The following is a 27,215-nucleotide window of genomic DNA, read 5'->3' as shown; positions in this document are numbered from 1 at the left end:
GTAAAGTGTGCCATCAAATCGATTTTGACTACTGGTGCCCACAGAGCCCTGTGGTTTTCTTTGGTAGAATATAGGAGGGGTTTACCATTGCCTCCTCCCACTCAGTATGAGATGATGCCTTTCAGCATCTTCCTGTAACACTGCTGCCTGATATAGTACCAGTGGAGATTTGAACTAGCAACCTTCTGCTTGTTAGTCAAGCATTTTCCCACTGCACCACTTAAGGTGGTGAAGGAGGCCAGCTTAAAAAACATAAAGCGTTGTTTTTTAAAATCTATTTATTTTCAGCAAGCAGACCTAGTCATCTGTATTTATCAGCATCAATATTGACCACACACAAACCCAGTCATTGCACCATGCCACATCTCTTTTGTATATCAAATGGAATCTACTGCTAGATTAGCACAACGAAGACATTTTCTATATTTTATCCTGTTTTATATTTGGCCATGTAAAAATGGACTCCTAGAAAATTATTTCTGTCACCACATTTTATGTAGTGTGAGAGTAGGGGCGGGGGGCAGGACTTTATGTGTATTCAAAATCTCTGGGGTTCTCAAATAACTTCACACAACTTCTCTGTTGTGTGTCTGAGGGGTAAGCTATAGAGAACAGATGAAGAAAACAATAAATATTTTCCTGTCAGCTATCACTTTCATGATTATGGCTTTTATTTTCTATTCATTGATGCATTTGTTGTAAACTGCCCTGAGCAATATTGCACTGAAGGGGCAGGACTGAAATATTTTAAATAACTAAATGTTTATTTGTTTTATCTGGTAGTTGTTCTAGGTGTGCAATTCCTTTGTTGCCTCAGAACATATCAGGAAGAGTGGACTTAGCATCTATATATTTAATTATCTTACGACCGACTGAGTAGAGAACTGTGTGGGGATGCATCTGGATGCCTGGTGGAACTCTCGCGAGGGCCTGTGAGAGTTCCAACCATTGCCTTGGGAAGGAATAGCGGCGAGGAAGGCAGGCAGGAGAATGAGAGTTCCACCATTGGCTTTGCCATGCCACCCGTTGGGAGGCGGGGGTTGGGAGGGGAACGGGTGGCAAGGCAAAGCACCACCACCCGTTGCAGCCTGGGTTGGGAGGGGAATGGGTGGCAAGGTGAAGCCCCGGTGCCCATTGGAGGCCAGGTCAGGAGGGGAATGGGCAGCAAGGCGAAGCCCTGGTGCCCATTGAAGGCGGGGATGGGAGAGGAATGGGAGGCAGGGCAAAGCCCTCGTGCCTGTTGCAGCCTGCGGTGGGATGCCAGGATGGGAGGGGGTGGTAGGCAGGGAAGTGGGGGGGGCAAGAGAGACTGGGGCAGGAGGCGGGGCAAGGTGGGCAGGAAGAGAGACTGGGGCAGGAGGCGGTGGCAGGACAGGCAGGAAGAGAGACTGTGGCAGGTGGGGGGGAGGGACAGCAAGAAGAGAGACTGGGGCAGGAGGTGGGGGGGAGTGTATTCCAAGCGCACCCAAACTCCTAGCGCACAGGTGATCTGTGCGGGTTCAGCTAGTAATGTATTATTTTCTGGAGGGATTATAGTCATGAGTATGGTTTTACTAGATGTGGAGGTTTTATTTAATCTGTATACTCTGCTTTTTCTTGTTTTGTAAAAACTGAAAAAAGTTAATCATACCAAGGAAAGGGCCACGTTTGTGTGTGGCAGGAACTCAAATTGTTCATGGATATTGTTCAAAGAGATTTGAACACAGATTCAGCATTGCTTTGCTGGTCTTCCAGCTGCTGCATTTCAGCTGAAAATCTGCTCTTCAGAACTACTCTGGATTGCCTGTGCAGCCTCTTGGGCCTACTTACTCAGACATAAGTAGGGGGGAAACCTGTCAATTTCCTTTAAGTAAATGACTCTTGGCTCAAGGCAATCTAAAAGGTCAAGATATTTGATACAAACAACCGGGGGACAATTCTGAAATGAAGCTAAGAAGTTTTCAGTATATCATCAGGACAAAAATAGCTAGGTTGTGGGCCAATTCTGGCCCTGTCATGACAAGAAATGTTCTGTTATTGGCCTGCTGCCACAGTGGGTGCCACTTGTACAGCACAGGGAGGGCTAAAGAAAAGGCAGATTCATGTATCTATTATTTGGCATTCTATAGGCTTTTGAGAGAGAGAGAGAGATTCTTTTTTGGAGGGGAAGGGGGCACAATTCTCCATTGCTGAATTAATGGTTTGAAGGAAGTTTCCTAAAAGGCAGCATTGGCTGCCTGGTTGTAGAGAAATGGTAATAGCCCAGCTGGAGGAATATTCTGGAACTAAGAGGTACGTTCAAGAGTAGTGAAGAATGCTAAACCAAATTGTGAGACTTCTCATAATCTTCCATAAAAAATACAGGTGACAGCCTGAGAAGTAATATAATTTCTAAGTTATACCCTAAAGATAAAATGTAACTCTTCTGTCACAAAACCATGGATATGTTAAAGAAAACCAGAGCTCTTTCAAACCTGTTGGCTTCAAAGAATCCTAAATGTATTTATTTCATTTTAGCCAAAATGGGAGAAACTCTATTATTGTCAGAGGATTTAGAAATGATACTAGATTTCAACTTTCATCTAACCCCTAAGACCACACTTCCTTGCAGCCTGATATGACTGTCACCCTTTCTCTTTCTGCTCCATCACTCCTCATGCTATGGAAATTTAACAATTCGCTTTCTCTTCCCCAGGTCTATCACATCAATTCAATTTTATTATTACAGCCTTCAGCCAACCAGGAAGAAAAACAATAGGAAGAACATACAGAGGTGCAATAAATAGGGTCTATCACATGATTGTTCCCTTTTCCTACTGCAACATGGGCCAGAGAAGCTAAATTACTCTTTTGTATCTCTGGAAATTTACCAGAACCTTCCTTTTAGTATACTTAGTTTAGAGTTACCATGCCCCCTGAAATTCTGGATTTCGCCCACATTTTAAGCATGTCACACAGATTTACCCAGATTTCAGCTTTCATTGGAGGGGGGGGGGGAAGCTAAGTTCTAACCCTTGTAGAAGTGGAGGTATGGACTGCAAAACATGCAGTCATTATTCTGCTCAAAAATTATTTTCAAGCCAATTTACATAATTTGCAAATTAGGCACCCGGATTTGGAAAGCCAGAATATGGCAACCCTAAGTAGTTGTTCTATATTATCTCCATAAGCCGTTATTAAACAGTCAGATTCTTAGAGCTTACTGTCACAGTTAAGTTCTGAGAACCTGACTGTCCTCCTGACTGCTCTGGCTGAGAGGAAGTTGTGTTTCCACCATGAGAATAGATCAGTTCAGACAATGCATCCAACTGGCCCCACCTGCTGTGCGATCTTTATCCACACATCTCCCCACGCCCAACACACTGCATACTTACATGGGGGACAGAACATCTGGGCAGAACATCTATCAGAATATCCCTAATCAAGTAATCATATTACTTTAAAGTAGTATTAGATCGATGTGATTGAGGCAGCTAGAATGTTCTACCCCTCCCATGAGTATGTGGGCATGATGTGTGCGCTCTTGCTAATGTGATGGGTGGAGCTGGTCAGATGTGTCATCTGGTCCAAAGTGATAATGCAGTGCACTTACAAAAAAGATTTAGAACTGAACTTTTCCTTTACTAACTTCTCAGTCCACTTTCTGTCCTTAACAATTGCAGTCTTAGCATTGCCACAGTTTGACTGTTTGGTGCAGCCTTGGCAATACCACAGTTACTACAAGTCTATATGATCAGGCTTCTTGAAATGAATTTTGACTCCAAAATGCACTAAAAAATTTTTTAAAATTCTTTGTAGAAATACTTCTGTACTTCTTTTTTTTAACTTTTGTTTTTCAGAGGCTAAACTGACTGACAATTGAAAAAAGTGTACAATTTCTAGTACATTATAATTCTTGGTTTTCTGTTAAAAATGAACAGCTTGAATCCTGGGATGCTTCCACAGAACTTCCATGATGTGCACTGATGCCTTCTCAAACAGCTCCACTCTGGCTGGCTAGCAGAATAAACTGGTATGGGAGCAATACAACAGTAACAGAATAAATTCAGTTCTTGCTCTGGGCTTTCAGTCAGCAGCTAGGCAAAGAGTCAGAGAATCTGCTCTCTGCTATGACTTGAGAGGGTATGCTCAGAGTACAGTAGATCTGAAATGAATTTACTTTGAAATTCTCCTTTGCAAATCTTGATGTTGAGTATTGATTATTCAGAAAATATTTGCATATTCATACACAAGTGTGCATACAATGTCAGTGTTTGACAAAGTGATTTCTTATTTCAATACCTGAAATTTGACCATAATTGTCAGTTGGTATTTGAATGTATTTGATAGCTGACTGCATGGATTGGCTAGACTAGACTTTGGCTGGATTGAATTGCTTACATGCAATCACAATCAGTATTTGCCAAAATTTGATAGGTGACATGCAGTAGAAATCAAAATCTGACAGATTACTACCATTTTCACAATTAAGAAACATCACTTTAAAAAGCTAAGCATTCAAATTTAAAATGTTGAGGCCAATTTCAAATTCAAAATATAAACTGAGGACATTAGGACAGTAAATGTGTGACATCCGAGTCACAGTGGCTCACGCTGTAACATTACGCATTGTCCATGATGAATCATGGGAGGTACCTGAACATACACCAGAAATTCTGTGGATGGCTTTGTACAATGTTTGGTGTCTTGTAATGAAAAAAGATTGCAGAAATAAACATCAGTGAGGTACACTTTTTTTCATGCCACTGTGTCAACCAAATCTTTGTAGCTTCTATGTTCTTTCTATCTTATGCTGGTTAAAGACTTTAAAAAAAAAATAGATCGATCGATCGATCGATAGATAGATAGATAGATCTTCCCATAAGAACAGCCCTGCTGGATCAGGCCCAAGGCCTATCTAGCTCAGCATCCAGTTTCATACAGCGGCCCACCAGATGCCTCTGAGAAGCCCACAGGCAAGAGGTGAGGGCATGCCCTCTCTCTTGCTGTTGCTCCCCTACAATGGGTATTTAGAAGCATCTTGCCTCTGAAACTGGAGGTGGCCTATAGCCACCAGACTATTAGTCATTGATAGACTTGTCCTCCATGAATTTGTCTAAGCTGTTGCCAGAAGCAGTATTTTGGGGTTACATGGAAAAACACTCCTCTTGATATGATAACAGGCTAAAAGGCTTCAGTGAACTCTTCAACTTGTGCAACTCTAACAGCTTGGCACAAGTGGGCTGTTAGTGCAGGCAGAGTTTAGCAGCATGCCTCCAGGTTAAAGAGTCAACAGACCGCAAAAGCATGTGGCCAGCCCCTCTTCTATGGAGGTAAGCCGAATGAACAGACCCATCAAAAGCAGATTGTTCTGGGAGAAGATGCTCCCGCCCAGAGATAGCAGTTGGAATGTTCAACAGGACAAGCACCCATTCGGCCATTTCTTCTCTCATTAAGTTTGATGAAGTGGCTGGCAAAGATAAGGGATGAGACACTCTTGGCAAACAAACAGATTTGCACATTTGCACCTCAGACACCTCTGCTTTGAGATAATAAGCACACATAGAACCATTCCTCCATACACACTGACATTTACATAGCTTGCTTTCGCCTTTCCCCAAAAGAATCCACCTGTAATAACTCAGTCCATCTAGCAATGAACACTTTTGTTTTGCAAGAGTCACCCTGCCCTACAGGGAGGGATGACCCACAAACTGCCTCAGGGTATGTTTTCAAGAATAAATGTCCAAAGAGAGCCACATAGTCTCAGACTCTGTTTGGATTTACCATCCTACAGGCTCTAACACATGAGCTGTAGCTGCTGCCCGTCACTTCTTATCCCCACTGCATCCCACTCTCTACTCTTGTTGATATATATGAATGGGAGACTTGATGTGTGAGTACCTTAAGATATTCCCTTTAGGGGATGGAGCCACTCTGGGAAGAGCAGAAGGTTCCAAGTTCCCTCCCTGGCATCTCCAAGATAGGGCTGAGAGAGATTCCTGCCTGCAACCTTGGAGAAGCCACTGCCAGTCTGTCTAGACAACACTGAGCTAGATGGACCTATGTTCTGACTCTGTATATGGCAGCTTCCTATGTTTCTATGTTCTCCTCCCTCTTTGCCTCCCTCCCTCCCTGCTCTCCTGGCACCTTTTATTAAATACTTCCAATTAGAAATGCCAGCCAGATTTTTGCATTTCTGAACCAAACTCTTTGCGCCTTTTGTAACTCCCCATTTTACCCTAAATGAAGCTTTGAAACTGTAATTTCATCTCCTCTTCTTTCCAATACACCAGACTTGCTTAAATTTATACTGTGTCAGAACTGCACCCTGATTTGAGTAAATTTCCCCACGTAAGCAAAAAGCATAGCTGAAGCATCTAGCCAGTGTTTTGGTGCAGTTTTGGTAACAAAGTGACTTTTAAACCATCCAAGCTAGTGGCCATCACAACCATCCAAGCTAGTGGCCATCACAACATCCCACGGCAGAGAACTCCATAGATTAATTATGTGCTGTGTGAAGGAGTACTTCTTTTTGTTGGTCCTAAGTTTCCTGGTCTTCAATTTCATGGGATGACCCTTGGTTCTAGTGTGAGAAAAGAATCAAAATTTCTCTCTGTCCACTCTCTTTACTCCCATACATAATTTTATATACCTCTATCATGTCTCCCCATATCATGTCTCCCCATGTCTCGTTTCCATACTAAAAAGCCCCAGATGCTGTAGCCTTACCTCATAAGGAAAGTGCTCCAGGCCCTGATTATCTTGACTGCCCTTTTTTGCACCTCTTTCATTTCTATGATAGCCTTCTTAAGATATGGTGATCAGAACTGTGTCCAAATGTGGCCATGCCATTGATTTGTATGCGGGCTTTATAATGCTAGCATTTTTATTTTAAGTCCCCTTCTTAATGATCCCTAGCATGGAATTTGCCTTTTTCACAGCTGTCGCGCACTGAGTCGACACTTTCAACGAGCTGTTCACCATGACCTCAAGACCCCTCTCCTCGTCAGTCACCAAGAGCTCAGACCCCATCAGTGTATATGTGAAGTTGGAGTTTTTGCCCCAATATGCATCACTTTACAGCGCATTTGCCATTCTGTCACTCATTCACCCATTTTGGAGAGACTTTGGAGTGCCTCACAATCTTATCCTTCAACCAGTTACCAATCAACACATGAATCTGTCCCCTTATCTTAGATGATAAGATCTAAACTTATAATCTAAACTTAGACTGCTAAGTTTACTCAACAGCCTTTGGTGGGGAACTTTGTCAAAACATTTTGGAAGTCCAAGTATACTGTGTCAACCAGATCACCTTTTTCCACATGCTGTTGACACTCTCAAAGAACTCCAAAAGGTTAGTGAGGCAAGATTTGCTCTTGCGGAAGCATGCTGGTTCTCCTTCAGTGGAGCCTGTTCTTCTATATGCTTAACAATTTTATCATTAAGTATGCTTTCCATCAATTTACCAAGCACAGAAGTTAAGCTAGCCATCCTGTAGTTTCCTGGGTCCACCCGGATCCCTGAAAATCTGAATTACATTAGGTATCAATCAATCAATATTTATTTACGTTCATAGACCAAAAATAATTAAATTAGCTAATTTTCAGCCCTCTGGTACAGAACCTTATTTAAGGTACAAGTTACATAGTTTTGCCAGGAGATCAGCAGATCAGCAATTTCACATTTTGAGGTCCTTCAGAAGATTTTGGTGGATGCCATCTGGTCCTGGTGATTTGTTAATTTTTAGTTTTTCAAGATACTTTAGAACATCCTCTCTCATCAACTCAAATTAGCCCAGTTCTTCAGCCTACAAGCCTGAGAAACTCATTTCTGGAGTGGGTATATGGTCAATATCCTCTGCTATGAAGACAGATGCAAATAACTCATTCAGCTTCTCTGCAATCTCTTTATTCTCCTTAATCAAACCTTTCACACACCCCTCATCTAAGGGTCCAACCACTTCCCTTTCAGGTTTTCTGCTTCTGATATATTTAAAAAGGTTTTTGATATTCCCCTTGACATGTAGCTATATGCCCCTCAAACTCTCTTTTTGCATCCCTTATTATCTCCTTGAATTTCTTTTGCCAGAGTTTATGTTCCTTTCTGTTCTCTTCATTTGGGCAGGACTTCCATTTTCTGAATGAAGTCTTCTTCTCTTTTATAGCTTCCCTGACTCTGCTTGTTAGCCACGCTGACAATACACAGGGTAGGAGAAGCATCCTACCCAAGTTCAGGAGCTGTGCAAGATCCCATTTTTTATCACATGTGAGAGAAAAACAAGGAAGGAGGTGCCAGTAGTGATCGCCAGGTAGCTTTCCACTGGGTAGGAGGGGTTTTCCTCCTACCTTGTGAACTGGCCTACTATTTTTCAGCCTAACTGACCCTACAGGATGGTTGTGAGGATAACCATGGGGAAAACCTTTCAGGTCTTCCAGTTCTTATGCCTATTTAGCAAAAACCTATTGCAGGTTCTGCATAGTCTCTCTCTGCCCCCACCCCTCATCTTTTTAGTAAGAACAAATATTTTACAGAAAAAGGACCTAGGATTTATATTTTGAACAAAACATTATTTCCCATAACTTATAAACCAAGTCAATTTATTAAGAAATAGATTCAGAATTTTCCCTAACTTCCTAAGTTCTTACTGAATATTTCTGATTGTACTTTTTCACTTGGACCCAACATCAAATAGCTGCCGAGATGTGCTGCCATATATATAGATTTTGTTCCTTGCCTGCAATAAGTAAGTTTTTGTTCACTGCCTGACATTGCCTGCAAAGTGTAATTCTCGTCTGTTCAAGAGGTGGCATTTGAACTTAGAACAAGTAGATATCCAGGGAGAGTCAGCCAGTGATTTTAGCTTAATTGGAGGAGAGGATGTTATTCTTCGGCACCTCTTTAAGGGATTTACTTGTTGGCTGGCATTCATATTCCAATCACAGGCCAGTCATCTTTGCAGGTGCTGGTGGAAGCAGAGAGCTAATTGACATGTAGCTGTACACTTGGGAGACTCATTGCCAAGAGGTGGGAAGGAGAGCAAGTTGTGTTTCTGCAGCTGATCTCAAGCGAAAGGAAGACTTCATGGGCATCTGGGTTCTTTAGCAGACTTCTTCACCATAAGCATTTATGGAATTAAAACTCTGGGCAGAACATAACAAAACTGCTTTGAAACAATCATGCAAGGAATACCATCTTTTCAATATACCATCCACACAAGTGACAGGTATTTCTGTCTAGCTGCCTCAATAAAGAAGTGTGCCTTGGTTTGATTTGAAGGAACTCAGCTTTAGTTTGATTAAACCTGTATATCCATCTCTGCACAGACACAAGGCAAGACTAGTCCAGCGCGAAGAAGAGGCCCATCCTTGCAGGAGCGAGAAGAACAAACACTTTTACAGTCTAATCAATCTTGTGGAGCAGATGGATACAGTAATTAGTGCAAAAACAATTTTGCCAAGAGTATTAACATTTCTACCATTTATCAGAAAGGGGGTGTTGTCTTTGGTCAATAATTTCCTGATTATTGCAAAAACATTTATACTTGTTGACTAGTTTGTGGAAACTACAAACATGCTGTTTCTGGCCTAGGCACTGTTTTGTGGCAGAGGGGCTGATGGTTGCAGCCCAAGTATTTTTAGAAATGCCTGTTTTTCCTCAAGCTCCCAAGTATGCAAAGCCATGAAAATATGGACAGTATTTGCAGAGCATGTGTTTATTCCATTGTGCTAATCATCATGATATTTGGGTGTCTGTGATGACAAAAAGAAAAAAAATTGAAACAAACGAGTGCTGCCAATTCTTGGCAGAACCCAAACTCACCCTTCTCTCCCCCACTGATGATTTAAATACCATGGCAAGAGGCTCATGTTTTTAAAGGGCCACAGCAGAATGCTAACCCGCCTAAATTAAAACACTGGTTTTCAATACATGGGGGATAAAAATAGATTCTGTTTGGAAGCTGCTTTTCCAACTGAATAATGAGCTGGCAAAGTTTCACCAGACATGGGAGTAATTTTTGGAATTAAAAAAAAAAAGAATTGAGAAAGCATCTATAGATTATTGCCCATATAATTGTTGGGGAATATTGTAGCTCTAGATACTTTTCCTTGCTTCCCTCTGTGACTTCTCTCCCCAATTATAATTTCCAGAGTTCTGTTCCTTTTGATCAGAATGTGTTCAAGTAGCTAAAGATAAGGAAACCCAATTATGTGTACTGCATGTAGAGATGACACCAGTAATTAAGACATATAATTAGCAGCTTCATCTACACACAAAAAAGGCCATCCTGAAACTGACAAACTAGACCTTTGCGCTCCATCTTGAGAAACAGGGGCAGCCACATTGGCTACCTGACTTTCTGCACAGTTATATCCGAGAGCTTACGCTATGGTTCTGAGCCTCTGTAACTCCTGTGAGTCCCCTTAGTTATTCGATTTGATTTATTATGCAATGCTTGTGAACCCTGTGCACCCCTAAAGGTGCCAGCACACTCTGGAATAACCCAAGTTTTTTGGTTTTGCCAGAGTTGGGAAATCTGCCCCAATGGATTGATTTCAGACCAGATTCCAGAATGTTTGAAGTGCTTGTCTAGTCTGAAATGAATTGCCACAGGCTAGGCCTGGGAACCTCAGACCCTTCTGCAGCTTTCTCACCATAAATGGGCCCCCTAGGAGCACCCTTTGCATTACAACTGGATGTGGAGGGCATGGCTCAGAGGAATTCATTTGCAGTGAGAATGCTGCAGATTCTTCTGAGGCCTGGGACACTGCTATACACAGTTGAGTTCAGAATGTTAGGATCCATGGAAATCTGTGCTGGCCAGGAAATACCTGGGAATTTAATGAATTTATTCAAAATTATTCCCAAAGTGGATTTTGAAGGGTGTGCCTATCCCGTTCCTGTCCCTGCCACCTTTCCCTGTCTTATCTGTCCACAAAATTCTCTTCCTTCAGATTGGTTTTTCAGTCTGGACTGAAAAAGTAGGACTTCCTGATCTCTTGGATGGAATGTACTGCTACCACAATGAGTGAGGTTGCTTTTAATCCAGTGACCCAACTCAGTGCACTGATAGTGGATGGTTTAAGATTAAACTTTTCAGAGGGAGTAAGGGAAGCATGAGAAGATATTTGTAATTGTGAATTTATTGGTGACCAGTAATAGTGCATTAAGTTCAACAACTGAGGCCATGTTTGTTGATCGTGCTGGTATTCTCAAGCACTATTTGTAGGGTTTGTATTGTATTATCACTCTTTTTAATAACAGTTCATCAATAGTTCCAGTTCTTGGTCAGGGCTTCTTCTATCACATGTTGGTAGGTCATTCAAGACATGGTGGCAACTATCCTGACTAAAGAAGTGGGCATGCCTTGAGGGACTGCCCACAAGTCCTTGCACAACTCCTCTAGTTGTCCTGCATGCCCACCATTGCTCCTGAGCCCTAAGAGCAGTGGTCATCATAAGGCCCAGGGGCTAGTGGTAGCCCCATCAACCCTAAGTTCAGCCCCCTGACTAACTTCTTATTGGGCATGTGTGGAGCTTTGGCCAAAGCTGAATACTCTACGGGTGCATCATGTGGAAATGACCATTCTCACCGCGCAGTGCTGTGCTTTACCCAGAGTCAGCAGGGGGCTCATTTAAGGGAAACTGAGCCCTCTCAAGCCCTTGCACCAGCTTGGAAGGTAATGCACAGAGTGTTGGGAAGTGTGGCTCTTCCCAGTGCTTTCATCACAGAGCTCTTAAAAGCGGGCTCTATGTCTCTCTTAAAGGGTCCTCCCAGCAATATGGAGGTCAGCATTGTGGGAAATGGCTATCTCACACTGAAGGTTTTTTGCCCACGTCAAAAACAGTGAAGATCTCTGCCTTAGAGTTTGGAGCATTCCCCACACTGCAGAAGGGCTCTGCAAAAGCAAAACTGGAGCAGTTGCACGAGGGCTCCCAGCATGTCCCCATAGTCTCTCAGAGCATGCTCGTTTTGTAAGTCAGGATGTCAGCAGTAAGTGCAGCTTTATTAACCCTCACCTCTTATTTCTGATTCCATAATGGTCAAACCAAATGTTGCATGCAAATACACTTATCAAAGCCCTGTTGTCATTCCCCCCCCACCCCCATTTGAAAGCAACTTCAGAAGTCAGTTCAATGTGAAAGACAGAAGTGATGGGAGATGGGGATGTTTGCTCCACCATGTCTTACATCATCCCTTCTGCCTCCTAAAGTTGATTGATTGATTAAGTGCCGTCAAGCCTATGTCGACTCTTAGCGGCCACATAGATAGATTCTAAATTTGCGGTTTGTTTATTACAGGCATTTCATGTGTAACATCTAGTTACCTTTGCACAAGGTAATCCTGTGGAACTGTTCAGCCATGTTGCCTCTTATGCAGCTAGGATTGCCCCGATCCATTTAAGACGTGCATGTGTAGAAAGTCATGCCAGAAAATCCACAAAGCAGAAGTCTTATAAGGGTAATTGATAAATACATATCTATAGTATTAACAGCATTCTTCCTGGTAAACCAGTTAAAAGCTTGGAGGTGGGTTCTGTCCTTATCAGATCAAATCATGTCCATGTTGCTTAATCTACCCAAGATTCTGGGATATATTAGCAAGTGTTCACTAACATATTTCTCAACCACTTTTAAATCCTTCTCTTGAAAATCACCAGGTGTTCAACCCTTGGGGCAGAGCAGGAGAATTCAGTCAAGGCACAGCTGACAAAATTGCACACAGGAGGAAAATCCAGTTTTTGTAGCAATCAGATTGTAGAGTACTTTATGTGTATACTCGGTGTGTGCATTTGCTGCGTTTTGCAAATAACTTAACACCCTCTAATGAAAACAATCATATTTCACAGAGATGTCACCTGCAGGGCTTCATTTCACAACAGCATCTTCCTTGCATCACGATAACAACAGATCAACGTCTGTAGTGCAGCTGTGCTAAGCTTGGCGCAGAACCAAAGAGGACAGGCCAGGTAGGCTTCATTCACTGAGCTCAAAGCCACCCGAGCTCTCAGAAAATGAAAGCTCTTGCAGGAAGCTCCAGCCGATGTGTGTCACCAGCCTCCAACATTGGCAGTCTCAAGGGTGGCTGGTGTTTGAGCTGCCAAATATCTCCAGATGCAGGCTGTAATCCCCTTTGCCTAGACACAAGCCAGCTTGAGGGCTTGGGGAAGCATGGGCAGGGTGCATTTTTAGTAATCTGTAAAACCAGCTAGTTAGCACTACCAGGAAGAACAGTGAACAAATTATTGGGAAATGTGTTTGATGGAAAAGTGGGAAGAAAAGAATCCATCCAACACTTTAAACTGTATTTTAAAAATACATCTACTTAGGAACATGGGGAGCTGCCATATACAGAGTCAGGCCATTGGTCCATCTAGCTCAGTACTGTCTACACAGACTGGCAGTGGCTTCTCAAAGGCTACAGGCAGGAATCTCTCCCAGCCCTATCTTGGAGATGCCATGGAGGGAACTTGGAACGTTCTGCTTGCAAGCATGCAGGTGCTTTCCCCAAAGCAGCTCCATCCCCTAAGGAGAATATCTGACAGTGCTCTCATGTAGTCTCTCAGTCAAATGCAACCAGGGCAGACCCTGCTTAAAAAGGGGACAATTTATGCTTGCTACCACAAGATCAGCTCTCCTCATTCTTCTTGATTGCATTTGCCCATGGTGATAGTTGTACTAAGAGCCTGAACAGTTAAATGCAGTTTTGTATTGCTCACTTTCTTGGCATCATTGCAATCTGGATATTTTTAGGGACACTTATAGGATACAAAGTCTATTCTCATAGGTCCACATACAGTACTCATACTCTGGCCTAGTTTCTATTAACCTGGCCATCACTGGGCTTAGCATGGGCACCGTCTTCTTCCAGTAATCACACTGGTGATCTGGGCACTTTATATGAACAACTGCTTGTCAAACACTTGTCTACACTTTCTGTGTAGTAATGGAGATTGGTGCCTGCACTGCTACTACTCTTGGTGAAACTTGGTACTGACCTGAGTACATATGAACCAAGCCTGTAGCTTTTCCTCAATGGATGGATAAGCAGCTCAGGAAAAGGGATTTTGAGTTCAAAATGGCCAAAGGAAAAAGACTTAAGTGTTCCCTTCTGTGCACCCTGGCTCTTCAGGCTGTCAACCTGCGAGCTTCCTGCAACTGGTTTTAATTTTTTTAAAAGGTTACGAGACTGTTGCATGTATCTGCTGTCTAAAATTTTGTTTTGCTCTCAGCCAGGAAAAGGTCTGAAAAGATTTGTATAGTGTTGGTTGTGCATCTTAGTAAATGTGTGTGATGTTTTTGAATGTGTCTCTGACTAATTCATTTGGAAAGCAAGGATGTAGTCTTGTGTGTGTGTGTCTGTGCGTGTGTATGTGTCACAGTGATGTATTATTCAGCAACATGCAAGTAAGACATAAGTAAATGATGTAATATAGCTTACTGCATGGTACAAATGATTTTTTTTTTGGTTAGGTCATCACACATGTTTGTGTGTGGGGTATAAACATTTTAAATAAATAAATAATAATAAATAAATAGTGTATGGGGATCACATGATATCACAAATGAACAATTTCCTATTCTAACCCTTTCAGCAAAATAGGTGTTACTTATTTTACAAGCATTTAAAAAGAAACTGCAGCTGATTCTAGTTTGCTGGGCATTTCCGTTTGGTATGATAGGAAGCACTGCAGGTGCACATTTCTGTTGCCTTTCTTGGAAATATAAAAAAGTCAATATTTGCCATTGCTTTTAAAAGGATAAACAAGTATATTCCTCAAACAGTTTTCAAAACAGAATGTGAAAAATATATTTGTTTATTCAATGAGCAGTAAGAGCACCAGCTCCCAGGTAACTTGAAAAGATTCTAATTTAAGGACAGATGCCATGTGTATTAAAATAATAGATTGTTCATGTTCCAAAGGACATATGGGATGATTTTTAAAAATACAATGCTGGGTTGATTACCTGAGCCAGGCTGACGGAAGGTAATTGGCAAATTGCATGCTATGATAAAATTGTAATATATCTTCAACCAACATCTGATGTCCACAGCAGCTCCTTGCCTTAAGAGCTGTCCGGTTATTACTTTCAGTGGTGGCATCAGATCTATGTATCAATTTCTTAAATGTCTGAGAGTTTGCTGCCTCCCAGGAAGAGCACATGGGATTCGCATCAGGTGTTATTAGGCAAGTCATATGGATTTTAAAGCAACTAAATGACATTTCCCTTAATTCACATCAAGACCAAAAGATTGGAGAGTCTCTGGACAATGGATTGGACCCAAAAGTTCCCTTCCTCTAACAGAATAAGCTTCCTCCAATGGAGTAAGGCTTCTGCTGTGGGAAGAAGACTCCTTTCACTGGAAGAAATTTTGGATTCAGCCCATAAAATGGAAGCAGTAGGTGTTATCTTGTCTATTGCTGTAGCTCAGGGATTCTCAAACTTGGGTCCTCAGGTGTTATTGGACTTCAACTCCCATAATCCCCAGCCTCAGTGGCCTTTGGTTGGGGATTATGGGAGTTGAAGTCCAATAACACCTGAGGACCCAAGTTTGAGAATCACTGCTGTAGCAGATACATTTGAAAGGATATTCTTTATATTTATTGAAGGTAGCCTAAAGTCAGAGGATATATTAAGGCTGATGAAGTATTGCCTCATCTTAATATGCCTCTGTGAACAGAATACTGGACTTTGGACAGGGATCACATTTCATCTGAAACATGAACAAATCAGAGAGTTTCTCTCTGCCTGAGTTCCCAATCTGGAAAATGGGAATTACACTGATCAGGCTTATGAACACAAAGTTAAATGTTGCATACCATTTTATGCCATGGAAAATGGTATATAGCAATTTCTTTACTGACTAGGTTTTCACTGTTGTTTTTATTAAAGAGAATGTTAAGAAGAGAAATAATATGTGAAGCTAGATTAAGCAAAATGCTGTTACACATTCTAAGACTGTTCTCATGAGCAGCCTAGCTTGGGTTAGGCTGCTCGTGTGAAGCGCCAGGATCCGCACAGATCCCAGTGCTCCTGCTCAGCCTAACCCTGCTACCAAGCCTGGCTTTTAGCCGTGGTTAATGGAGCAAGTACTCCCTTAACCCAGCTGCCGGGTTTGTGTCTCCCCTCAGGCTCCATGGAGCCTGAGGGGGACACAGAGACAAGCATCTAGAGCACCCATCTGACAGAGGAATCTCCCAAGGCACCACACTCCTCATGTGGAAAATGAGCCCCTGCTCCTGGCAGCATGGGTCATGTGGGTGCATGTTGTATGCGCCAAAGAACATTTACTTCATTTACTCTTTACTACATTTATTCTTCTGCACCTTTTCCAGTTCTACACTACCCTTCTTGGTGACCCAAACTGTACGCAGGATTCCAGATGTGGCTGCACCATAGATTTGTGCAAGGGCATTATAATATTAGTATTTTTATTTTCAGTCTCCTTCCTAATAATTCCTAGCATGGAACTGGGCTGGTGCGCGCTCTCTCTCTCTCTCTCTTTACAGCTGCTGTGTACTAAGTCAACACTTTCAATGAGCTGTCCACCACAACCCCAAAAGCTCTCTCCTGGTCAGTCTAATACTTCAACTGGGTTATTTTTCTGTGCATAGCAGAATTCCATTCAGGCAAATACAACTGGCCACGTGCTGACTGAATCATTGCAGGAACTCTCAGTCTCCACCTTCATGAGAGATTTTGCTGAAACTTCAAATAAATTATGAAGGCAGGTCAGAGACTTTCTTCAGTTCTGGCACCACAGAAATAGGAACATAGGAAGTTGCCATATACCGAGTCAGACCGTTGGTCCATCTAGCTCAGTGTTGTCTACATAGACTGGCAGCGGCTTCTCCAAGGTTGTAGGCAGGACTTTCTCACAGCCCTATCTTGGAGGTACCAGGGAGGGAACTTGGAACCTTCTGCGGGCACGCATCTTCTCAGAGCAGCCCCATCCACTCTGGGGAATATCTTACAATACTCACACATATAGTCTCCCATTCATATGCGACCAGGGTAGACTCTGATTAGCAAAGGATGTAATTTATGCTGGCTGACACAAGACCAGCTCTCCTCCCAGGAACCTGTTTGCAGCACAGCTTGATCCATGTACCCAAAGGGACATTGGTTTATATTTCTCAAAACAGCAGTCACCCATGTCACATGGCAAATCACTTTTGAAACTTAGGGGACCTTTAAAAGCAGTTTCTGGTATGGCATGGGGCTTTGTGGTTCAAAAAAAGAGTTCAAAATCCCCTTGAGTATTCCCACTAAAGTAGCTCTTTGGATCAAAGCCATGAGAGGCAGCTCACAAAATGTTTTCAGTACAATATGACTGTTCTAAAGTCACTCATTGCAGAAGGCCAAAAATTAAGATGCTCTTGCATTATGTCTAAATCAATAAGATCATTGTCAAAAGAATCCTATCTTCACAACTGGCACTGTCATAGTATATAATATATATTGTGTTATTGATATGTTAATAATTAAGACTGAAGATCAAATTGTATTATTATAACAACACAAACACACAACCGTTGTAGTCTCACCCTTCAAGGCCATGATATTTCTTTTTCTATTTCTGTCATTGCCCCACTAATTTTGGGGCTGTCAAATACAAACAAATTGTTCTATGAAAGTATGAACTAATGTGATATATGTTGCAGGTGGCATATGTAGTTGAAATTAGAATTGCCTCAGTATGGATTTCATATCACATATATGAGACGAGGAAGTATGGGTCTAGTGGCACCTTAAATACTACCTCTCTTCTTATTTACAGGCTCAGCTTTCATATCCTGCACAAAGTGCAGCTGAACTGACTTATCTGGGTTCACAGCAGTGGGACCTGGTTTCCCCAGCCTGAAATAAGATGGGGAGCTGAAGCTGGTGTGCTGCAGATGATCACATGTTTGTTGGAAGTAGCTGAGTGGAGCCTGAAGTACCCACTTGGCTAGATCTCCCAACGAGGCCCTGGAATCCACCCCAGCCTGCCTTGCACCACCTTGCAGTCACTGGTCATGATTGCCCACGAGGAGGAATCACCTGCAATGAACCAGAGGCTCATGAGGAGCAGACCATCAGGCATCTCAGTGGGAGGAGCAGCACTTGGTTTGGCAAGCCAATTTCAAATCTTGATTACACATCTCTGTCTGAGGCCCCAAGCGTGGGTTCAAACAGTCACAGACAAGTCAGTTACCAACTTTGCCAGTAGGTTCCACATGGTGTGTAAACCCATTCTTATGATGTTGCAGTGGTCTGTGTCATGTACTTGATACTCAAAAAACCAAAAGCTTTCCCTCTTGTGCCAAGAATTAAATAGTTGCTTACCAGTAATGATAGTGTGAAGTGGAAAGGGATATCCTGCATGAAAATTTGTGCAACCCAATTTCCTTAACGATAAACATTACCACCCAAGTGATTTTTTTTTCAAAAGTGTGTTTTATAGAATTTCAGTTCCTCTCCACTGATTTCAGCCCAAGTCACTCTTACTTCCCCCAGCCCTCAGGATTTGCTTTTTAAACAGAGTGGTCAAGCCCAACTACAGTACAAAGGGTTTACTTGGTATAGAAACCAAGACTTGCAATAGCATTAGCAGCTTTTTCCAAAGGAAAAGGTTCATTCATACAGTAAGATCAGGGTATTTGTCAGCCCCGCTTTCCCCGGCTATTCACATACATCCTTCACTTATTTTCTCACCATATCACAGGAGCAACCTTTTACCATCTTGCAGTCTCCTTACTTCTTGGATTATTCTTTCTTCACAGGTTAAATTAAACCCAACTCTGTCAAAATCACCACCTCTTCAAATAAAGGCACATGCAGTGTAATCCATTACTCAGAAGCAAGTCTCACTGCATTCAATGGGACATAGTCACCAGTATATGTGCTTAAGATTGGAACCTCAGTCATACAGACACTACAGAGCTGCATAACACACACAAGCTTCACAACCACACTGGATATCATTGCAAGTATCCACAATTTCTGTCAGCCACTTACCTAAGCTTGCAATACTTGCGGCACAAATTGTATTTGTCTTAGTACACAAGTCATAACAAAAACTCTAAAGTAAGAAAGCAAAATAATAATTATTAGCAAGTGGGACTTTTTTCTCTGAATATAAAACCAATGAATGAATTTTCAATTCACAGTAGGTATTGTACAACTTAGTCACATTTCCCCATCCCCAAAGTACCAGTGCTAAACTAGAAACCAGAGATACAACTGTGCATTGGTATTGGCAAAAACCCCTAGATATAGAATTCCACCTATGTTGTTCATGTAACATGTTGGGAAAATATGTTCCTAAACTGCATCTTCTTGAAGAATTATCCAATTTTGGTTGTAACAATTTAAATCCTTTTAGCAGGATTACTTTAAATTTCCATTTAAATATTTAAATAGAACTTGCAGGGTCCTTAATAAGCTTTTATTTTGGGGAAACAAACCAGTATTCTTTAGCATTTTCTTTTGTTTTTCCTATTTCAAGCTTTACAAGCCTAGACATGCAGTCCATATGAAATCAAAACCCTATAATTATTACTGCTTTATCAGCATCCTTATTAATGTTCATTAAAAATAATCTTGTCTAGTAAGGGATTGTACGTCCTTCCTATTTACTTTGTGACTATTAATGGTTGGTGTTTTTTTGAAAAAGATGTGTATACATTAGTATAAGAAACTGTGTTATCATAAATTCAAATACTGTAAAACAAAACCAGCTGCATCCATTATAAGTGCATTACTGCCAGGAACTGTAAATATGTTTTTGCCTGATAGCCTTTTGACTCAATAATATCCTGCTATCTCTGATGGGCAGGCAACTTTTAAAACCAAGACGAGACAGGTTATGATTTTCACAGTAAAACTGGGTTTCCTTCAGAAGTATCTGTTTGTCAGATTCAGAGTTCGAGGTCATTTAAAATAAGTGAGAGAGGGGGAGGGGGGAATATATGTATATGGTAGGGGGAGGGATGCATTGCTAAGGAGATCAATTGATCTTTCCTCAAGGTGATGAATGAAAGGTACCTCACACATTTTGGGTGCTATTTCTCCAACAGACATAAAAGCAGACAAACCCTGTCATATCATACCATACAAACAATTTTAATTGTGTAGTTACAGTCAATAACCACTCCTAGTCAGAACATTTCTGCATAAAGAAAATTGTGATACACTTATAAAAACAGCCAGCTGTAACAAAATAACTGGTGTTTTCATAGCAATAAACTCATAAAAAAGAAATACACCTTTATACAGAAAATTTATACAGCTGTAGCTTTAAAATTGATTGTAAACCAAAGGAAGACACATTGCAAACATCAATTCTTTTCACATTAATTGCATAAGTTTCTAAGGTGATCTATTAGTTTTATTTACCTAAGCTTATTTGCATGATAGTAAAAATTGCATACAACAATAAGAGTGAAGCTTATATTATGAATTGCTTGGATAACATAGAGCACTTTTTATAGGCAACTGTGTAAAGCACATTTTCTCTATTTAAAACTTTTAAGACACTTTGTTTTACTGCCCATCAAAATACATTTATAAATAAAAAAAATCAGTATGATAACAAGAGAAGCAATATTACATTTAACGGAAACTTCTAAAATTAATTACAATATGATGCTGTAGGATCTACAAATAAATAATGGGGATAAACCGTGTTTCACATTTTGTTTTCAACAAATCATGTAACAATGATAATGATAATGAAAAAGATACAGTGACCTCTTATTTCTGAAAGGAAAACAAATCTGAGTTACGGCAGTGCCATATAATACAAGGCATTTGTTGGCATATGTTAACTTTAAACTGCATCTCACAGTCTATAGTTCTTTTGTAACATACAATAGAGCAAGAGTAACAAACTCTTCTTCTTTTTCTCTTATTTAAATAAAGGTGAGCTTTCAAAGATCAAGTGTGGAGTGTTACAGTAATAACTGGGAAAAGAAACCCAAACAAAACAATAAATCACAAAAGTAATGCTTGTCTGAAAGCTCTAGAATAATAACAAAAAACCCCACGTATATCATGCTTATTGGGTACATCTCAAGTACCCAGTGAACACAAATTAATATGAAACAATCCTCAATGCTTCATCTGTAGCTCTGAAGCAGTCTGTAAAATATCTAGTGCAGTCTGCATTATCCTTAATTTTCTCAACTTTGTGCAAGTTTTGGAAGATTCATTGGCCAGACAATGAATAAAGAGGTTTCTGACAGAACACAGGATGGATTTTTCATTTCATTAGTAAAATATCAGTGACACTGTTGAATAAATACTTTTTCGATCAGTCTTTCAATTCAGCATTAATGTCAGTGTTCCCTTCTACTGATAACTCTTCTTCCAATTTAACTGAAAAAAGTGTGTTCGTACTTTTGTCTTGGACAACCTCTTCCAAATCCTTAAGCAACTCTTCTTCCTTATATTCTGCAACATCTATCTCCAAGCCTGAGTTGTCTTTCAGCTTTCCATGGTGCTTGACATAATACCGCTGGTTCTGAAAGAACTTGATAATGGTGTACTTGGGTAGGTCAAGTTGAGCAGAAAGAGTCTGGATTGCTTCTTCATCTGGATATAGGCCTACATCTTGTATAAAACTCTGGAGAATGCCCAGGGCTTCCACAGAAATCTTTGTTCGTGGGCGGGCCTTCTGACGATTTTCATCCTCAGATTCAGCTGGTGATGCTACTGTCGGCTGCCTTGGTGGTAATCTGGGACCTGGTGGCGGCGGCTGCTGCTGCTGCTGTTGTTGCTGTTGCTGCTGCTGCTGCTGTTGTTGCTGCTGGTAGGCAAGGGAAAAAATCACATTGACTTTTTTGTTGCTTTTAAACACTGAGAAATATTGGCTTGGAATCACGCACGTGCGTGCGCGCGCGCACACACGGTTCCAGTGCAGAAATAACACTTCTCATGTTAGATGATCAGGAGTGCCACACAGACCTGTACACTCCTCCTCCCTCTTCCTTACTTCCGTTACAGGCAAATTCTCTCTTTCCTTTCAGTGCTAACTGTGGTTAGTGTTACATGTGCTGATTTTAGTGCTAACCATGATTAGCTCAGACTAGTGTTTGCAAATTGAGGTGTCCGTTCAGTATGTGTACATGTGATGCCAGCCATAGCCCCAGTGCATACATTGAGCTGGGGGCAGGGGGGACCAAAAGAGTATGATGGAGCAGTGACACAAGCCTCGCCCTTTTGAGAGCCTCCAATATGAGCTGGACCCTATGTAGGAGCACCTACCCATTCAAGGTCTGGATTGTGCTCTTCTTTCCCCTCAAAAATCTAAGGGAACATCATTTTGACTGGGTGCTCCTATCGAGGATCTGGTTCATGCTGAAAGCTGTGCAGCTGAAGGGAGGAGTGCAGGACACTCTCCCACCCTTTACTGCAGAGTCACTGACATGCTGACTAAGGTGATACTTGCATGCGGAGGTGCAGCAGGTGGCTTCTACTAATGCAGCTCTGGCAATCACAGGGTGGGAGGGATTTTTGCTGACCCGCCATCCCCCATAAGCGCCCTGCAGCACCCAAAAACATTTCCCTGAGAGTTGAGCAGCTCTGAGAGAGAGATTTCTTGGTGGCACAGGGCACTTCTGGGCAAGGGGAGATCAGTGAAAATCACTGTGTAAAAACACAGGTGCTGCAGTAGTCAGCAGCACGGAAGTTTCTTCCTGTTGCACCCGCACAGCCTCAGTCAGGATGTTGGCCACTGAATGTGGGAACTGAGAGTTAGCTCTAAATGGGAAGGGGAGTAGGATCCATGCATATAACGGAGGGGAAGGAAAGGGAAAAGCAGCCTGCCAGCCAATGGTGCACTCATTTTAACCATGGTTGGGAGACTAGGCAGTACTGTGTGCACACTCAGGCACTGCTGTATATATCAACTACATAGAACGTTAAGCAGCATCCTTTTGGACATGCATGTAATAGAAAGGTTTTGGGGAAATGATATAACCAAATGCTAATTACTCTGAAGAGGATGGGAATTATTTTTAAATAGATCATCAGATAACAGGAGGAAGGAAAGCCAGTCTTTGAATCATCATAATCTAACTTGCCTGGCTTCCACTGTCTCCTTTTGTACAGGCTGTGTACAAATACACATACCTATCTCAATAGCGTTTTGAATAATTATTTTGTGGTACCGAGGGCTAGCTGAGAAGGTGCAGAATTCTAAGCAAAGATATTATGAGAAATGAACATCTAAGCCTTCTAAAATCTAACAAATAGATTTTTATTTCCGCTTCAGACCTAATAAAGCTAGGATTGCATGAGACAAGGCTGACATCCTAAAAATGCATATTTAGAAGTTATCTCACTGAAAAATCAATATCACTTATTTCTAAGTAAACACATGTAGGATTGAACTGCTATACAGCCTGTTCATATGCTGCATTAAGGTAGGGCTGCACAACTTCAGCCTCCAGCTGTTATTGGACTACAGCTCCCATCACCCCCAGCTATAGCGGCCAATAACCAGGGATGATGGGAGTTGTAGTCCAACAACTGGCGGGCTGAAGTCCTGTGGCCCTGCATTAGGGCATTACTTCATGCAAGAGAATGTTCCATACTAGCATTCTTGAGAGCAGTGAGAGATGTGAGCAATTTCCATGTCTTTGCACTGGGCAAGTTATTATATAGGAAAGATTTGTGCTTGTGATGGAAACTGTTACTGTACATTCCCTCCCTGATGTTGCACTGAGTACTTAAACTGGAACCATCTCGGCAAAGCGGTCCAGATTCTTCAGCTTGCCTGGTCTAAATAATACATAAGTTGGCAGTTTTATTTTGTATTCAGTCATGAATGAGCACTGTTTTTATTGACCACCAGTCTTGCATTATCAGCACTGAGAAATCAGGCTTACTACTGATGATCTCCCAAAACATCTCATGACAAGGACTGAAAATGAGACACTGGGATGGGGAATCAGTCAGATTATAAAAGTAAAGGACATAACTGTTTCTCTCACAGACTAATGTTGGTTACAACAGCAGGTTTGAATTAAACGCAAGTTACTCAGCTACTTTCTTATTTATTTTGTTCTACCAAAAAAACCACCATTCATTTTTTTAATGTTGGGCATATCATACTGGAATGATATGAAAGAAAAAGACAGGAGCCAAGTCTGCTTGAATGGAGAGGTCATAATTCAGTAGCAGAGCAGAGGGTCTGCATCCTAATGGACCAATATTAAATCTTTGGAATCTTCATACCCAAGTTGGGAAAGACTTCCCTCTGGCGATCTGCTATAGGGATGTGCACGGACCAAGCTCAGGATTGCTTACACTGACTAGCAGACTAGGGAAGTGCACAAACCAAAGTTCGTGCACTAGTTCAGCGTCATGGGGAGGGAAGTGGCAAGCGATAACTACTACTTCTTTTTTTAAAAGAGAGAGTAGGTCCTTACATGCTTTCCGCCACTGCATGCAGCTTCCTGCTGCGCTTGTTCCAAAAAACCCTGCAGCACCAGCTCATGCATGCGCAGGTGCCATTTGCACAGCTGCCAGAATGGTGTTGCTGACCATGCAAATGGCACCTGTGCAGAAGCCATGTGCATGCTGGTCATGGGTTTTGGCGACAGGCACCGCCACAGCAGGAAGCTGCATGCGGTGGTGGCGAGCAGGTAAGAACCTGCTCTCTCTTTCTTTTTCTAAAGATCCCACTCGCCACTCCCCTCTCCACGGTACCGAACCATGTCTAGTCTGTGTCCTAGTCCTTAGGGTCCCTAGTCTGTGTAGACAATTCGGTGCTAGTACTGAGACAGACCAACAGTCTGACCTCAGTATAAGGCAGCTCAATATTTTCATTCCCCTGCTGTAGTTTAGAGTCTTTTCATTCTTACAGCTCCAAGTGCTGATCTGAATTTCAATCCTAGAACTCATATCAGGGGAAGTAACTGCTGACTTTTCATACGGCATATAGATGTAATCTTTACAAGGTCACAGCCTCTATATACCGTATGTATGTACTAATCATACTCACACACGTATTTCTCACACGTTAAACACCCATGAAAATTACTATGTTGAGAATATGGCACACCTGATACTGCACAAAGACAGAAGCCTTTTTTAGATGTTACTGGTGTGAGCAGTGCTCACACTTCCAGCGGGAAAAGAGGGGAGGAAGTTCTGGCCCACCTTTGTCACTTACCTTCTCACGTGGCATGTTACCATTTGTCTGAAGGCGAAGGTGCTGCAAGTGTGTTCACCACTGAGTCAGTGAGCTGCAACATCACTTGACTGGAGAACAAGTCTGTCAGTGGCTACTAATTGGAGGGCTATAGGCCACCAGCCTCAGAGGCAAGATGTCTCTGAATACCAGTTGCAGGGGAACAGCAGCAGGAGAGAGGGCATGCCCTCACCTCTTGCCTGTGGGCCTCCCAGTGGCATCTGGTGGGCCACTGTGTGAAACAGGATGCTGGACAAGATGGGCCTTGGGCCTGCTCCAGCAGGGCTGTTCTTATGTCTTTATGACTGAGGTTGCAGCTCATGGAATTGCTGGTGAGCATGATCGGGCACCTCCCCCTTCAGACCAATGGCACTGTAAGCATCTTTATCGGGCGGGAGGGGTGGCTGCTGGGTGGCAGGACCTCCTCCCCGCTGTAAGCACGAGTGCTGCTTGCACTGACAACATCTGAAGAGGACTAGAGTCTTGCGTACATGAATAGCTTTGTTAGCTTTTGATGCTGCTTATCCTACCCATATTTACTCAGAGTAAGCCCAGTTGATTTCCATAGGCTTGCTATATAATGCTTAGGATTGCAGCTATGTCCATTGGCTGAAATCCTGACAAAGCACTTGCACTATTGCAAAGCTGTTGCACTAGCTACTTGTACTAAATATAGAGCTTGCGCTCCAGATCATAAGCCCTTTGATTGTAAGCCCTTTGGGGATAGGGAGCCATTTTATTAATTTATATCAATGGAAACTGCTTTGGGAATGTTTGTTGAAAAGTGGTATATAAATATCTGTCGTATTAGTTTTAAAGGGAAATTTTGTGCAAGTGCGCTATAGCGCAAATGTGAAAATCTGTTTTTTAATGCAATGATTTGATTTTTTTGAATCTCCACAATTTTGCTCCTTACACAAGTGCTTTGTTAGTCAGGATGTCAGCCATTATCTACAACATAAAGAAAACAGTTTCTAGCAATAGGGCAAGTCAACTTGATGAAGTGGCATAACATCAGAAATCTATACATGCATATGGTTTTCCTTTTATCCCCCTAAGTCGTACATTTATTTTAAAATGCAGTTTTCTAGCAAGCTACATTTCTTAGCACAAATTCCTCCCTCCCTTCTTTTGCTACAAAGAGTAAGTTTTTCAGCGTTCACAATTTCAAGCAGCCAATATCCTAAGGGATTGTTTTGTTCAATTTGTTTATCTTTAATACACAGTTGTGCTGTTTTGGTCTGCTGGAAAACTCTATTCTTTTTGGCTTTGTACACAGTTCCCTAATAATAATACAAATTATTCACTGCCTGAGCATAATCAGGGGACTACCTATTCTTGTAGAGGAAGGGAAAAGAAGTTAAAGGCTGACCCCAGGTCTTCAGTACAAGGGAGTGAAAAACCCTCATCCATTCCCAGGGAGGCAGTGGTCCCTGTTCTGTATTTCTGTGGGATACAACTAGATCGAATTCTGAAGCCCCTCCATTGATCTCCCTGACACATTCAACTCGTGCCAGCTCACCTGGGGAGCAGCACCCAGCCAAGGTCCAGTGGTCAGCAGGCCAGGTAAGAAAGCGCCTCTATGCTCTCCTTTCCCAAGGGTGGTGGGAGAGGGGCTCTAAAGGAAAAACAAACAGACATTGACTCATCCCAACTTTCAAACTGGGTGTAAGTGGGATGAGGAATTTAGGGCTGGATCCTCTCCCACTATTTCCATTTCACGAATCACTGTTACAAGCCATCCACTGGACATTATTTTTTAAACTATGGCACCTAAAATATCTAGGACCTCCACATTTATAAGTTATTGGCCATGAGTGAGAAGTATGCATGCACACTAGAATTATTTTAAAGGATCCATATCAACAACTTCCCAACTGCTGGTGCAAGAGATGCTGAAAAGGAAAAAAAAACAATGCTGACATGCACAGACTTTTACTTTGGAAGTATTTACTATGGACGCTTCCACAGTTTGCCCCAATTCAATTCAAATTGATTTGGAACCACTGAACAGATTGGAATTCAGGCAAATTTGAATCAATCTGAATTTTGTGCACATCCATAGTATT

General features: G+C 41.9%; 1 protein-coding gene and 1 long non-coding RNA gene across 26 annotated transcripts in view; one reads left to right on the top strand and one right to left on the bottom strand.

The window, feature by feature from the left end:
- LOC128329670 (uncharacterized) overlaps positions 1-19,557 on the top strand; it is a 43,156-nt gene extending 23,599 nt beyond the window's left edge. For 3 of the 13 annotated variants that reach the window (XR_008309754.1, XR_008309750.1, XR_008309755.1), the window contains 5 exons: positions 2,675-2,752; positions 3,900-3,991; positions 12,264-12,423; positions 12,812-12,931; positions 17,746-19,557. This is a non-coding gene — a long non-coding RNA (uncharacterized LOC128329670). Of the gene's footprint in view, positions 1-1,458; positions 2,753-3,818; positions 3,992-12,263; positions 12,424-12,811; positions 12,932-17,745 lie in introns of those variants that run through there. The other 10 variants (XR_008309752.1, XR_008309747.1, XR_008309753.1 and 7 more) reach the window with 8 other exon arrangements.
- Positions 19,558-20,051: 494 nt separating this feature from the next.
- Positions 20,052-27,215, bottom strand: part of SATB1 (SATB homeobox 1) — a 158,614-nt gene continuing 151,450 nt past the window's right edge. For 10 of the 13 annotated variants that reach the window (XM_053261230.1, XM_053261224.1, XM_053261232.1 and 7 more), the window contains 2 exons: positions 26,669-26,764; positions 20,052-21,756 (listed from right to left, as the gene is read on the bottom strand). In XM_053261230.1, the coding sequence (XP_053117205.1) occupies positions 21,262-21,756; positions 26,669-26,764 (591 nt within the window). In that variant the 3' untranslated portion in view covers positions 20,052-21,261. The remainder of the gene's footprint in view (positions 21,757-26,668; positions 26,765-27,215) is intronic. The other 3 variants (XM_053261226.1, XM_053261229.1, XM_053261228.1) reach the window with 3 other exon arrangements.

The sequence above is a fragment of the Hemicordylus capensis genome, chromosome 6, assembly GCF_027244095.1.
Source record: "Hemicordylus capensis ecotype Gifberg chromosome 6, rHemCap1.1.pri, whole genome shotgun sequence".
Classification (NCBI taxonomy): Eukaryota; Metazoa; Chordata; class Lepidosauria; order Squamata; family Cordylidae; genus Hemicordylus; species Hemicordylus capensis.
This window is presented reverse-complemented; position numbering and strand designations above follow the sequence as displayed.